The sequence below is a fragment of the Rhinoraja longicauda genome, chromosome 42, assembly GCF_053455715.1.
Source record: "Rhinoraja longicauda isolate Sanriku21f chromosome 42, sRhiLon1.1, whole genome shotgun sequence".
Classification (NCBI taxonomy): domain Eukaryota; kingdom Metazoa; phylum Chordata; class Chondrichthyes; order Rajiformes; family Arhynchobatidae; genus Rhinoraja; species Rhinoraja longicauda.
Genome location: NC_135994.1, coordinates 265,197 through 280,321, shown reverse-complemented (window position 1 = coordinate 280,321; position 15,125 = coordinate 265,197). Strand labels below are relative to the sequence as shown.

The window sequence follows — 15,125 nt, the reverse complement described above, 5'->3', positions numbered from 1 at the left end:
TCGCCCGGTGCGGCTCGGCTGCGGGACTTAACATCGCCCGGTGCGGCTCGGCTGCGGGACTTAACATCGCCCGGTGCGGCTCGACCACGGGACTTAGCTGCGCAAGGCTTGGTCGCGGGGCCTTTCATCGCCCGGCTCGGCCGCGAGACGTTTCAGCGCCCGGTGCGATTCGGCCGGGGGGACTTCCATCCCCTTGCGGGGACTGTGCGGGTCGGTCGGGGACGAGCTGTCTGTCCGTGGGCGTGGGGAAGAGAGTGGAATTTTTGTTGCCTCCATCACAGTGAGGGGGTGTTTGGAGTCACTGTGATGGACGTTTGTGTTGGGGCTATGTGTCTTGTGTTCTTTTTTTCTATGACTGCTATGTAGTTTCGTTCGGTACTTCGGTACCGAACGACAAATAAAGCTCTGATATATACTGTTATATACTGTTATACAGGTTGACTTTGTATCTCCAAGAGAAAGAAAACTCTTTGCAGGTTGCAATGGGAATTCACAGCCAGTGTGGTCCACCAACATTGAATACAAATGAATGAAAATCCCACCGAAAAGAATAAAAATACATGCAATATGTCTTGTGGGTGGGTGAAGGATATTATTGCATCTTTGGTCTATCACTGATAGAGGCCTACACAACTCTGAGGGAGATAGACAGCCTCAACTACCTCCTCTGGCAGCTCACCACCCTTTGTGTGAAAAAGTTACCCCTCGGATTCCTATTAAATCTTTTTCCCTCGGTGATAGACAATAGACAATAAGTGCAGGAGGAGGCCATTCGGCCCTTCGAGCCAGCACCGCCATTCAATGTGATCATGGCTGATCATTCTCAATCAGTACCCTGTTCCTGCCTTCTCCCCATAGTCCCTGACTCTGCTATCCTTAAGAGCTCTATCTAGCTCTCTCTTGAATGCATTCAGAGACTTGGCCTCCACTGTCTTCTGATGGTATCCAAAAAAAAGAGAGTAGAAGGAGAGAGGGAGGAGGCTTAGAGGCGATCTGAGGAGAGATTTCCTGATAGTTGTAGGAAAGTAGCTGACTATCAAGACTAATACTGGAGGCATCACTGTTCAGGAAAGTGTGAGCCTCGATGCAGTTCCAGGAGTCAGAAGCAGGGAAGACAAGAAGCAAATGCGCTGGAAATATCTGATTCATGTAACAAAGCTGCCAGAAATACCAATGAATGAACACTGAAAAATTGCCCAAAGAGCACAATATACACTGCCTTGTCGCAGTTTAGCATCAACTTTCAAAGTTAGGCAGCAGTACAAAACCCTCTCAGCCTCCAGACACAGGGGCCCATGGAAACAAGGAAAATACCTACCTTGAAACTTGTAGGTCTTGAACTTGAAATCAAATTCATCTTGCTGTTCTTCTAGGAACTTCAACTCCTGTTCACATGCCTAAATATAACAGTTTCAAATATATTTAGCAGAGATAAGAGCATTCTTAAAAAAAAAGTCTATAAAAATTCAGACTACGGATTGCACCTTGGCAAATTTCCATATTCCTGGTTCAATTTGCAAGCATCTCTCCCCTTGATGACTGTCCCCTCCCCGAGACCCTTTCCCTCACACCCCAGCGGTCCTCTCCCCAAGACCCCCTCCCCCCCACCCCAACGATCCTCTCCCAGAGACCCCCCTCCTCCCCACCCGGGCGATACTCTCCCCGAGACCCCCTACACACCCCAGGGATCCTTTCCCCGAGACCCCCTCCCGGGGCGATCCTCTCCCCGAAACCCCCTGCCCCCCACCCAGGCAATCCTCCCACTCTAATTCTCCCAAACTTCTGTGGTATTATGAGGTCCCAGAGAAACAGCCCCTCTACTGCACACGTCTACGATAAGGTTGAGATGCAGTAGGTTCAGTTGCTGGACAATCAGCCAGATGCCGATACACTAGCTTGAATTTCACCATGGCAACTGGCACGTAAAATGTTAGTATTTCAATCAAATTAAGAATTAAAAGCTCGTCTCTGTCAAAACGACCTGGAGTCAATTGCTGGAGTCAATTATAAATGACGAAATTGCGGAGCATTTGGATAGCAGTAACAGGATCGTTCCGAGTCAGCATGGATTTACGAAGGGGAAATCATGCTTGACTAATCTTCTGCAATTCTTTGAGGATGTAACTAGGAAAATTGACAGGGGAGAGCCGGTGGATGTGGTGTACCTCGGCTTTCAGAAAGCCTTCGACAAGGTCCCACATAGGAGATTAGTGGGTAAATTTAGAGCACATGGTATTGGGGGTAGGGTACTGACATGGATAGAAAATTGGTTGGCAGACAGAAAGCAAAGAGTGGGGATAAATGGATCCATTTCAGAATGGCAGGACTCGTGGGGTACCGCAAGGCTCGGTGCTGGGACCACAGCTATTTACAATATACATTAATGACTTGGATGAAGGGATTAAAAGTACCCTTAGCAAATTTGCAGATGATACAAAGCTGGGTGGTAGTGCGAACTGTGAGGAAGATGCTACGAGATTGCAGGGTGACTTGGACAGGTGCATGGCAGATGCAGTTTAATGTGGATAAGTGTGAGGTTATCCACTTTGGAGGTAAGAATAGGAAGGCAGATTATTATCTGAATGGTGTCAAGTTAGGAAAAGGGGACGTACAACGAGATCCGGGTGTCCTAGTGCATCAGTCACTGAAAGGAAGCATGCAGGTACAGCAGGCAGTGAAGAAAGCCAATGGAATGTTGGCCTTCATAACAAGAGGAGTTGAGTATAGGAGCAAAGAGGTCCTTCTGCAGTTGTACAGGGCACTAGTGAGACCGCACCTGGAGTACTGTGTGCAGTTTTGGTCTCTAAATTTGAGGAAGGATATTCTTACTATTGAGGGCGTGCAGCGTAGGTTTACTAGGTTAATTCCCGGAATGGCGGGACTGTCATATGTTGAAAGATTGGAGCGGCTAGGCTTGTGTAGACTGGAATTTAGAAGGATGAGAGGGGATCTTATCGAAACATATAAGATTATTAAGGGGTTGGACACGTTAGAGGCAGGAAACATGTTCCCAATGTTGGGGGAATCCAGAACCAGGGGCCACAGTTTAAGAATAAGGGGTAGGCCATTTAGAATGGAGATGAGGAAAAACTTTTTCAGTCAGAGAGTTGTGAATCTGTGGAATTCTCTGCCTCAGAAGGCAGTGGAGGCCAATTCTCTGAATGCATTCAAGAGAGAGCTAGATAGAGCTCTTAAGGATAGCGGAGTCAGGGGGTATGGGGAGAAGGCAGGAACGGGGTACTGATTGAGAATGATCAGCCATGATCACATTGAATGGTGGTGCTGGCTCGAAGGGCCGAATGGCCTACTCCTGCACCTATTGTCTATTGTCCTCAAACTTACTCCATTGTCACTTTACTGGACTTTATCTTGCACTGAACATTATACCCTTTTTCCTGTATCTCTACACTTTGGACAACTTGGTTGCAATCCTGTAGAGTGTTTCTGTTGGCTGGATAGCACGCAACGAAAAAGCTTTTCATTGTTCTTCGGTACATGTGACAATAATAAACTAAACTAAAAAGTCACCAGGTTCACGTCGTCCTTCAGGGGCAGAAATCGGCCATTCTTACCCAGTCTGGCCTTTTAATGTAACTCCAGGCCCAATGTGATTGCCCACCACCTCAAATCAGAGTTACAAGCGACATTCACCTCTAGCGACAGAATGAAACGAATAAACAGGCAGATAAACCGGAGCCACCTCTATCAGAGGTCACGACAGGACAGAGTTTGCATTTAGCAGGGGCCACCAAAGTGCAAAAGGAATTGCGCAACAAAAAAAAAGGAAAGTAGCTGGTGACTCAAGCCAAATACTTGAAAGGATCGGCAAACGCAGCACTAAACTACACTAGCCACTCACTCACCTGTACGCCATGTTTCAGTGCATTGAGTTTCTGTACAACGTTCTGGTGCCTTTCAAAGTCCACCGGTTGAGGTTGGTCCTTGACAACCTAAAACAAAGATAGGAACAGTTTCAGTGAGTTCCTACAGTTGCCAACAGTTTTGTCAAGAAAACCAGTTTTTGAGAGTTGGTACCGCTCACGGGAAACTTGCTCAGAGTGGTTGGCAGGGGAAACCTCAGCAATGCACTCCTTGCCAGCAGTGAAACTCATTCATGAGAGACTTTGTCAACAACACATCCATGGAAGAGCTGACGTTCCACATACAGGAGAGGTTTTTTGATGCGCTGAAACTCTAGTCAACCTCCGTCCAAACAACAGAGAGACAAGGAATTGCAGATACTGGTTTACAAACAAAGACACAAAGTGCCGGAGTAACCCAGCGGGTCAGGCAGCATCTGTGGAGAACATGGATAGGTGACGTTTCACAGAGTGCTGGAGTAACCCAGCGGGTCAGGCAGCATCTCTGGAGAACATGGATAGGTGACGTTTCAGAGTGCTGGAGTAACTCAGCGGGTCAGGCAGCATCTCTGGAGAACGTGGAAAGGTGACGTTTCACAGAGTGCTGGAGTAACTCAGCGGGTCAGGCAGCATCTGTGGAGAACATAGATAGGTGACGTTTCACAGAGTGCTGGAGTAACCCAGCGGGTCAGGCAGCATCTGTGGAGAACATGGATAGGTGACGTTTCACAGAGTGCTGGAGTAACTCAGCGGGTCAGGCAGCATCTGTGGGGAACATGGATAGGTGACGTTTCACAGAGTGCTGGAGTAACTCAGTGGGTCAGGCAGCATCTGTAGAGAACGTGGACAGGTGACGTTTCGGATTGGGAGCCTCTGCAACATTTTCTGACCTGGACCCACCTACCAAAAAATGCCCCTCCCTGTATCCGCCTATCACTTGCCAGGCTTTGTCCTGCCCCATCTCTTTTCCAGCTTTCCCCCCATCCCACCCCCACAGCAATCAGTCTGAAGAGGAGTCCCAACCCAAAATATCACCTATCCGTGTGAGAGAAACACAGAACAGGAGATAAAAGGAAACTGTCTCAATCCATGCCACGCAATGTCATTGTGTAGATCTGCTTAACCAACTAAAAATGAAGAGAATCACAAGCCTTTTGCTTTTACCATTCAGCTGCATTCTACCCACTCTGCCTCTAAACAACACAGCATTACTGGTAATATGTATTACATAGAGTCCGAGTCCTAAAGCACAGAAACAGGACTTTGTCCCAACTTGCCCATGCCAACCAAGTTGCCCCATCTACACTAGTCCCATCTGTCCGCATTTGGCCCATATCCCTCTAAACCTTCCCTATCCATGTACCCGCCCAAATGTCTTTTAAATGTTGTCATAGTTTCTGCCACGGCAGCTCATTCCATACACCCACCACCCTCTGTGTGAAAAAGTTGCCTCTTGGGTTCCTATTAAATATTTCTCCCCCCCCCTCACACTTTAAACCCATGCCCTCTGGTTCTTGATTGCCCTACTCTGGGCAAAAGACTGTGTGCATTCACCCTGTCTGTTCCCCTCGTGTATGACACCATACAGGTCTCTACCCATGCCACTGATTTGAGCACAAAAAAAACGTCATTCATGAAAGTTACATTAGAAATGGGGAAAGGAGTGGCGGAAGAAAGTAGAAGAAAAAAAATCTAATGTTACTGTTCAGTTTTAGGAGTGCAGGATAGAACCAGTGTCAACTTAAGCAAAGCCAACAGGAATTGGCAGCAAGTACTATGAGAGGAATCAACTCCAAAACCAAGCTTTCCACACAAGCCACATTTAGAATGGGCACAAAATGTCATGGAGATGCATTCTCAGCAGTTACTTCTTAGATTCAACAGGACCGATTTCGTACGGAATAAATCTCCAATCTCCCTCAGTTCCTTCTCATTGCATATAAGCTTCCATTGCAAACAGAGAGAAGGGTTGGAAAGATGCATTCAATCTGCTTCAAAGTTCACTGGAGACTGGATGTGCAGCATAACAACTGTGAGGCGTTACTTCTTGCAGAAGAAAACAGACTGCAATGCAAATTTGGTCCTAAAAGAGAAGCATGCGTGTACATTTGGAATGTTATCAAACAACTGCCAAGGCGTGGTTACTTTCCTGATGATATATCCAAACTAAAAGCAGCGCCATGGACACAATAGAAACTGCAGATGATGGAAACCTGAGCAAAACATAAAGTGCTGGAGAAACTCAGCAGGTCAGGCAGCATCTGTGGAAGGAATGGAAAGGCGACCTTTCGAGTTGGGGCCCTTCTTCAGACTGGAGTAGCAGGAATCACAGAGGGGGAGCAGCGAGAGGTGGTCTCACAGAACTCCCACAGAGAGGAGAGCTTCTTCAAAGTAGTCTGAAGAAGGGTCTTTTCCCTCCACAGATGCTGCCTGACCTGCAGAGTTCCTCCAGCACTTTGTGTTTATAAAAGCGATGCCAAAGGTACTGTGGATGGCAGTGTTATGAAATGACGCAGCATGGAAAATTCACCGTCTGTCAGATGAGGCAGAATTCATTCTTCCAGTTATCACCATCATGACAGTTTTAGTGCTGAGGAAGGCCTTCAACTCCAAAATGGCCCAGCCTCCTCACAACACCATCTTGCTCCACTTCCAGCGCTGCTTCACAAAGCAAAGTCATTCTAGCATTTGCGCTTGCTGCAGTCATTCCTTCTCCTTTGTCTGCAGGGCAACAGCTTCAGAGTAACCAGCCGCTCTCAACAAAACACTGGTAATGGATACACCCCCCACTTAGCTACCTGATGCACCAGTATTGCAGCATTGCATGCACAGTTCACCAAAAGCAGGGGAAAATGTATCTATAAGGAGTGTGTCATGATGCTAACGCAACAGGAAAGGAAAACACCCTGGAGGTCAGATGGTCAGCTCCACATCACAACTGAGGGTGAATGGTCAGTGGACTGGAGAGATACAGGTAGGTCTGACAGCCTGAAAATTTAAAATTAGCAAGTTAGTCAATAAATCCGTGACTTTTGGTCCCCATTTGCGTTCCTCCTACCTGGTGATCCTCTACAACATTGCTTAGGATCATCTTCTCCTGCTTCAGGTAACAAGCGACATTCTTTGCCAAGAGCACAGGGTCATCTCCATAAAGAGCCTAATGAAAGAGAAGCCAGAGTATTACCATGCTACCTGCTACACAGGAGCCTCTACTGTGATGACTGAAGGTACCTTCTTGATTATAACTGTGCCTGTACTGGCTCTTCCAAAGAGCTTTCCAATTATACTTAGTCCTCTAGTCTGTTCTCATAATCATGCAACAATTTCCCACTTTTAAGTATTTATTCAATTATTCAATTCAAGAATCAGTCTGAAGAAGGGTCTCGACCCGAAACGTCATCCATTCCTTCTCTCCTGAGATGCTGCCTGACCTGCTGAGTTACTCCAGCATTTTGTGAATAAATATTCAATTACCTTTATCACAGAATGTGTTCCCACAAACCTTACAGACAGTAAATGCAAGACCATGCCCGGACAAGTCATTAACAGTTAATATTTTTAATGTTATTTACGTTGTAGCCAATTTTATTTATTTATCTTAACAACAAACAATAACCAGGTTTTAAGTTTCCTTTTGTTCTCTTCTGCCTTAGGCAAAGAAGAAGGGCAATAGCTGTTAGGAAAGGAGTCTAGACACAGCTCCTCGTGTCTGCCCTACTTTTACACCCATTTCCTCACCTACAAAAGCCCAGACAACTCAAGGTTTGCGCGAGTGCTGCTTATTCATTGACGGCACTGTCTGTCGGCTTTAAAAACTGTTCTTAGCGCGGCTGCCACAAAGAAAAATCCAAAGTGCAAAATCAGCAAGCATCGTTAGCATCAGCAGTTTGAACATATTCAACTCAATGGCGACAAGGGTTATAACAACTTTGTGTATGGCCCCCAACAGTTTAAAAACACATGGAATTATAGCATTGCATTTAAAGTTTTTTAAAATACATTTCATGTCTAATGTTAAGTGCCACAGATTGAGAGGGCTGCATTCGTGCTTATTATTCTTCGCCATTTGTTTTTGGATGTTTGGAGATTGCGAAGGAAAGTTAGGTTGGGGAGGAAAAGGGATGAGACCATCCACCCAAACAGAGTACGATGTGGGGCTCCATGTCAGCAGAAGACTGGTCATCATTTAAGACAGAAACTGTTTGGAATGATGCAACAATCAGTTTTCTGGCACAACAGCATTAAGTGTTTGAAAATCCAGCTTCACGCTCGCGATTGAAAGCTCCATTACTCAATGACTCTGAATGGCAGCGAAGTACACAGGCAAATTCTGCAGCAATATAGCGCACGAGATTCAAGCAACAATGAGCAGTTAGCAAGTTTTAATGACTGGTGAAGCTTTAATGACTGGTGAAGTTAGTTGAAATATTTTGAAATATAATGTTCTGCAATCCTTAACCACTCGGCGGTACCTTGGAAGACTGCGAAGCTCCCTCAGTACTTCCCTGGAATGGCTGAGTCCAGATCACATGTTCAAGCATTGACGTACAACCGCAGGGGAAAAAATGCTTCTCTTTTGCGCTGCTTTCACATGCACACCACAACCCCGAAATGTGTTCTCCATAAAATCGTGGCTTCGGTTTCTATAACCACTATGGACAGAGCTGAAAACACCAGCAACTGGCCAACTGAAGCAAGCGAACACTTTGAAAGAAACCAAAATCTAAATAAGATCTTATTGACACCTCCTCTGTAGCCAACAATAGCAGGCAAGTGATATTTCAGGACTTGGTAACTGCAACTAATCAAATAGACAGTCAATGAAACATAGCCAAACAAAATTGCTCCATTGAAAAGGATTACAAGCAAAACACAAATTGTTGAATCTTCATTCCGCAATGAAAAGCAACTTAAAAGTTCTTGCACATGCCACCGCAGTATGTGATTATGCAGGTGTGACATTCCTGATATATTTTATGCTACACGAAACATTATAGTTCAAATCAGATTATGCGATTAAAGGCAATTCTAGGAAAAGGTTTAGCATTGCCAAAATTAGAATGCAGACTTGTAGATCAACCATATTTATCTCTTCTATATAACCTTCACCACATATCCTATGCATGGTACACAAGGTCAGACTGGGAGTGGGAGGGGGAGTTGAAGTGCTCAGCCACCGGGAGATCAGTTTGGTCAATGCGGACCGAGTGCAGGTTCCCAGTCTGACCTTTCTGTCATGGGCCTCCTCCAGTGCCATAGTGAGGCCCACCGGAAATTGGAGGAACAGCACCTCATATTTCGCTTGGGCAGCTTGCAGCCCAGTGGTATGAACATCGACTTCTCCAACTTTAGATAGTTCCTCTGTCCCTCTCTACCCCTCCTCCTTCCCAGATGTCCCTCTACCTTCCCGTCTCCACCTATAACCTTCCTTTGTCCCGCCCCCTGACATCAGTCTGAAGAAGGGTCTTGACCCGAAACGTCACCCATTCCTTCTCTCCCGAGATGCTGCCTGACCTGCTGAGTTACTCCAGCATTTTGTGAATAAACGCACAGGTGTGCTGCTCACAGGTGTTGAGCAGAGCCCGTGACAGTGTCAGCCGGGTGCATATCCTTTCCGCGATTATGAATGAGCCTAATGTGGTACTTTTGTAATGCCACCATCCTACGTTGGAGGCGCGCTGGGGCGGCACGTGTCGGCTTTTTTAGAATGCTGACCAGCGGCAGGTGGGCAGCTTCGACAGTGACAGGGTTTCCGAAAATGTCACTCCACAACGCCGTGACACTCAGAAAAAATACTACAACAAGTCTAGCACATCGCCTCCACCACGAAGCAAAGGCTAGGTTGTCCGCTTGCAAACGCCAAAAGGCTACGACCGGCTGGGAGTCATTCAAGGCCCTACTCCTGAGCCACGCTCTTACCTGGTCCGTGTTGGTGATGGCACCTACAGACCTACCCGGCAACACCTTCGACCGGTCAATGAGCCAGTGCCGCCTCGACACTATCCTGACTACGCCTCTGTGTCTCCTCCACGGCCCAACGGTTCTAGGCCCAAGGTCCCACAACTGCCTGCTGACCCCGGTCCAGGTGTCTCGCCCGCTGCTTCGCCTCCCCGGCTGCTGCCAAGGTCTCCTTCCTCACCCTCAAGACTAGACCAGCTGTGTCGCTCCCTTCTCCAGTCCAATCCCCGGTGAGGGAAGGTGGCGGCTGGTACCGTACGCACGCAGGCCGTCTCTGCAAGCCGAACCCGAAGTACAAGGACTAGTACAAGGACCGTGTTTGATCTGTCAGTGAGCTGTCTTCTCATTTGCAGCTCTCGGTGCACAGTACGCAACGTAAAGTGCCCTCCCCCTATATCGGTGTTTCCCCATATACTCCACTGTATGTTTGTTTAATTGTGATCTGCTTCTTGAAGAGGAAGGATGTAGATCAACCATATTTATTTCTGTCTATATAACCTTCACCACATATCCTATGGGAGGAGTTGGCTGCGCCTAACGGCTGCGGCTCTCTGTCAGTCTGTTGTCTTTTTTTCTTTTTTTTTTGTTTGTGTCGGTGTTGGGATGGTTTTTGTTTCTGTTTTTGGCTGTGTATGTGTGGTGGGGGTGTGTGGTGGGGGTGTGGGGTGGGGTGGGGGGGTGGGGCGGGGGGAAACCTTTATTTTATTAGGTCTCTTCCCCGGGGCGCGGCTCGGCTGCGGGCCTTAACATTGCCGGCGCAGCTCGGCTGCGGGACGTTTCAGTGCCCGGTGCGGCTCGGCTGCGGGCCTTAACATTGCCGGCGCAGCTCGGCTGCGGGACGTTTCAGTGCCCGGTGCGGCTCGGCTGCGGGCCTTAACATTGCCGGCGCAGCTCGGCTGCGGGACGTTTCAGTGCCCGGTGCGGCTCGGCTGCGGGCCTTAACATTGCCGGCGCAGCTCGGCTGCGGGACGTTTCAGTGCCCGGTGCGGCTCGGCTGCGGGCCTTAACATTGCCGGCGCAGCTCGGCCGCGGGACGTTTCAGTGCCCGGTGCGGCTCGGCCGCTGGACTTAACATCGCCCGGTGTGGCCGCGGGACGTTTCAGTGCCCGGTGCGGCTCGGCCGCGGGACGTTTCAATGCCCGGTGCGGCTTGGCCGCTGGACTTAACATCGCCCGGTGTGGCCGCGGGACGTTTCAGTGCCCGGTGCGGCTTGGCCGCTGGACTTAACATCGTCAGCGCTGTTCGGCCGCGGGACGTTTCAGTGCCCGGTGCGGCTCGGCCGTTGGACTTAACATCGCCCGGTGTGGCCGCGGGACGTTTCGGTGCCCGGGGCGGCTCGGCCGGGGGGCCTTCCATCCCCTTGCGGGGGCTGTGCGTGTCGTTTGCCTCGGTAGGGGTCGAGCTGCCTGTCCGTGGGTGCGGGGGGAAGAGAGGGGAAGTTTTGTTGCCTCCATCACAGTGAGGGGGTGTTTGGAGTCACTGTGATGGATGTTTGTGTTGGGGTCGGGTGTCCTGTGTTCTTTTCTTTTTTGCTGTATTTTGTGTGACTGCTGAAATTTCGCTCGGTGTTGTGCCGAGTGACAATAAAGTGTTGTTATGTTATGTTATGTTATGGTACACATTCCACTTTGTAATCCAGTCCAGGATTTAGGTAGGACTGGAGTCACTGATATAGTTAGTGTTATTCACAAAATGCTGGAGTAACTCAGCGGGTCAGGCAGCATCTCAGGAGAGAAGGAATGGGTGACGTTTCGGGCCGAGACCCTTCTTCAGACTGATGTCAGGGGGGGCGGGACAAAGGAAGGTTATAGGTGGAGACAGGAAGATAGAGGGAGATCTGGGAAGGAGGAGGGGAAGAGAGGGACAGACGAACTATCTAAAGTTGGAGAAGTCAATGTTGATACCACTGGGCTGCAAGCTGCCCAGGCGAAATATGAGGTGCTGTTCTTCCAATTTCCGGTGGCCTCACTATGGCACTGGAGGAGGCCCATGACAGAAAGGTCAGACTGGGAATGGGAGGGGGAGTTGAAGTGCTCGGCTACCGGGAGATACAGTTAGTGTGTTGCTTGTTCGGTTAGTTGTTAGTCTGTTCGCTGAAGAGAGGAACACACAGGTGTGCTGCTCACTCGGCATGGGTTTAATAAATGTTTTATGGTTCACCGAATACTTCGTAATGGATTGAATACAAAACAAGTCTCCACCTATATCCTTCCTTTGTCCCACCCCCGACATCAGTCTGAAGAAGGGTCTCGACCCGAAACGTCACCCATTCCTTCTCTCCCGAGATGCTGCCTGACCTGCTGAGTTACTCCAGCATTTTGTGAATACAAGACTCTCCCACTCAGGTTCACCAGTATGCAGAGAATTCCATGATTTAACATATCCAGGAGCAAACAGCAACAGGAGACAAGCCCATTTTTAATCTAGTGTCACATTACTGCTTCTGAGCCCCATGCTCTACTCCCTCTTCACACATGACTGTGTTCCTGCATTCGACACCAACACCATTGTCAAGTTTGCAGACGACACAACGGTGATCGGGCTTATCACCAACGGGGATGAAACAAACTATAGAGCGGAGGTGCAGAACCTGGCGGACTGGTGCTCGGAGAACAACCTGTCCCTAAATACCACCAAGACCAAGGAGCTGATCATCAACTTCCGTAGGTCACATAACGGGGAATATGCCCCGATCTCTATCAACGGGGACAGTGTGGAGAGAGTGTCCAGCTTCAAGTTTCTGGGCACTCACATTTCGGAGGACCTAACATGGTCCAATAACACCGCTGCGCTGGTCAAGAAGGCACAACAAAGACTGTTCTACTTAAGAACACTGAAAAAGTCTGGTCTACCCCAACAGCTGCTGACGACCTTCTACCGCTGCACCATAGAGAGCATCCTAACGCATGGCATCCCTGTGTGGTACCTCAGCTGCACGGAGGCAGAAAGGAAAGCTCTACAGCGGGTAGTCCACAGAGCTCAGAGGGCCATCGGAACACAGCTACCAGACTTGGAGGGCATCTACAACACACGATGCCTCAGAAAAGCCACCAGCATCCACAAAGACTCTTCACACCCCTGCAACAGTCTGTTCGAACTCCTTCCATCGGGCAGACGATACAAGGCCTTCTACGCCCGCACCTCCAGACTCAGGAACAGCTTCATCCCCAGGGCCATAGCTGCTATGAACCGGTCCTGCTGAGCCGGATGGCCACAACGCATAGATCAACTTGCACTTTACCCTGTCTAAAAACTGTTACAATTGTTTCGTTTCGTTGGGTTGCTGTTAATTACTTAAATTATTGCATCGTATGGGAGGCGCATTCCCAATCTCGTTGTACCCCTGGGTACAATGACAATAAAGATATATTGTATTGTATTGTATTGTATTGTATGACAGTAATTTCTACGAGCCCAGGAACAAAATGGTCTCCTTCAATGTCATTAGGAAATACAAGGGGGAGTGGTATTGTTGGAGGTGGTGCTTTCTTTCACTTGCCCTCAAATTGGTGGTGGAATTAAGAGGTTAAGAAAAAATTGTGTGGCATTTTAAAATCCATAATATTCGCTTCCCATTTCTGAGGGAGTTGACCTCTTGTGTTGTCAGCAATGTCCAGAACAAGAATATTCCATTTCCCCAAATGAAAGTTTTACCAGAAGAAATCTCAGGCAATTATGCTTTTAAACAAAAACTAAATCTCTTAAATCATCAATTTGAAAGCATAAGGTATGGCAGAATGCTTCGCCTTCACGGATGGGATTAGGTTTTGCATTCCAGATAGACAAACAGACTGCAAAGAGATCTCTGTGGGGCAATGTAACCCAATCCGTTTCCTAAAGTAAGGGCTTGCAGTGCAAAAGCATCCCTCGCTGCCAGAATTACGGGTTAAACACATAAAAGGGTTATTTTAACTTGGCATCTCCATTTTGTTTTGCTTAACAACCAGGAATGGGGGGGAAATGAAGTTTTCTAAGTTTACATACAGTACAATTTCCTCTATATTGCCAAAGTACCTTAGCTATAACTTTAAAAGTCCTGGCCATACACACCATAGGTTCAAGGTGAAGGGGAAAAGATTTAATAGGAAACTGAGGGGGAACCTTTTCACACAAAGGGTGGTGGGTGTATGGAACGAGCTGCCGGAGGAGGTAGTTAAGGCAGGGACTATCCCAACATTTAAGAAACAACTTGACAGGTACATGAATGGGACAGGTTTGGAGGGATATGGGCCAAACGCAGGCAGGTGGGACCAGTGTAGCTGGGATATGTTGGCCGGTGTGGGCAAGTTGGGCCAAAGGGCCTGTTTCCACACTGTATCACTTTATGACTGTCGATGACTCAATGTAACATTAATCATTCACTACCCCATATCTTCAGCATCTGACTGCATTTGAAGAAGTTCATGCTGTCAACTGATTAACTTTAGCCAGAAGGGAATGGATTACAACAGCACAAGTGTATAAATACAAAACCATTGCAGACAGTTGACAAAGCAATTAACTCATGAGTTCAAACCTGCTCAAACTCAGAAGGACCCATATGTTTAAAACAATATATCACAATAGGTCCTGGGGTTTTCAGTAGCCAGACCCACAGAGATGCTGCCACAAGAAATTGCAGATGCTGGAATCTTGCATAGAAAGCAGTATTGGAGTGACTCAGCAGCTCAGGCAGCATCTCTGGAGAACATGGATCGGTACAAAGTGCTGGAGTAACTCAGCAGCTCAGGCAGCATCTCTGGAGAACATGGATCGGTTCAAAGTGCTGGAGTAACTCAGCGGCTCAGGCAGCATCTCTGGAGAACATGGATCGGTACAAAGTGCTGGAGTAATTCAGCGGGTCAGGCAGCATCTCTGGAGAACATGGATAGGCGACATTTCGGGTGAAGAAGGGTCCCGACCCAAAATGGTGTCTATCCACGCCCCCCAGAGATGCTGCCTGACCCGCTGAGTTACTCCATCACTTTGCGTTCTATGCAAGATTCCAGCACCTGCAATTTCTTGTGTCAGCATCTCTGTTAGTCTGGCTTTCAGAATGCCAGCCCTTCATGTCAATAGGGCTGGAATACTAGAGGTTGGAAATATTTCAATGGTTTTAAATACTTTTTTTTCCCCCAGGCCTGTTCTCAAGGACAACCAAAATTTGAATAACCTCCAACACGTCCCTTTAGCATTGCATTCCATTTTCTTGGCTGGAGTCAGTCAAATGAAATTTCAAAAAGTGCTATCATAAAATGTGGGATATTGGCAGGGGTGGGAGGGAAGAGAGACTCAAACGCATACACAGACCATTAAATTTAGAGTTTA

The 15,125-nt window shown here is 47.9% G+C and overlaps 1 protein-coding gene across 4 annotated transcripts in view; it reads right to left on the bottom strand.

Annotated features, from left to right (window-relative positions):
• The window catches only part of LOC144612026 (signal transducer and activator of transcription 1-like), a 55,962-nt gene that overhangs the window by 30,010 nt on the left and 10,827 nt on the right, over positions 1-15,125 (bottom strand). For 3 of the 4 annotated variants that reach the window (XR_013549607.1, XM_078431486.1, XM_078431487.1), the window contains exons 4-6: positions 6,919-7,017; positions 3,864-3,950; positions 1,319-1,397 (exon numbers count right to left, since the gene is read on the bottom strand). Coding sequence is in view for 3 of the 4 variants with exons in the window: in XM_078431486.1 (XP_078287612.1) it covers positions 1,319-1,397; positions 3,864-3,950; positions 6,919-7,017 (265 nt within the window). In the remaining variant the exon portion in view is untranslated. The remainder of the gene's footprint in view (positions 1-1,318; positions 1,398-3,863; positions 3,951-6,918; positions 7,018-15,125) is intronic. The other variant, XM_078431488.1, reaches the window with a different exon arrangement.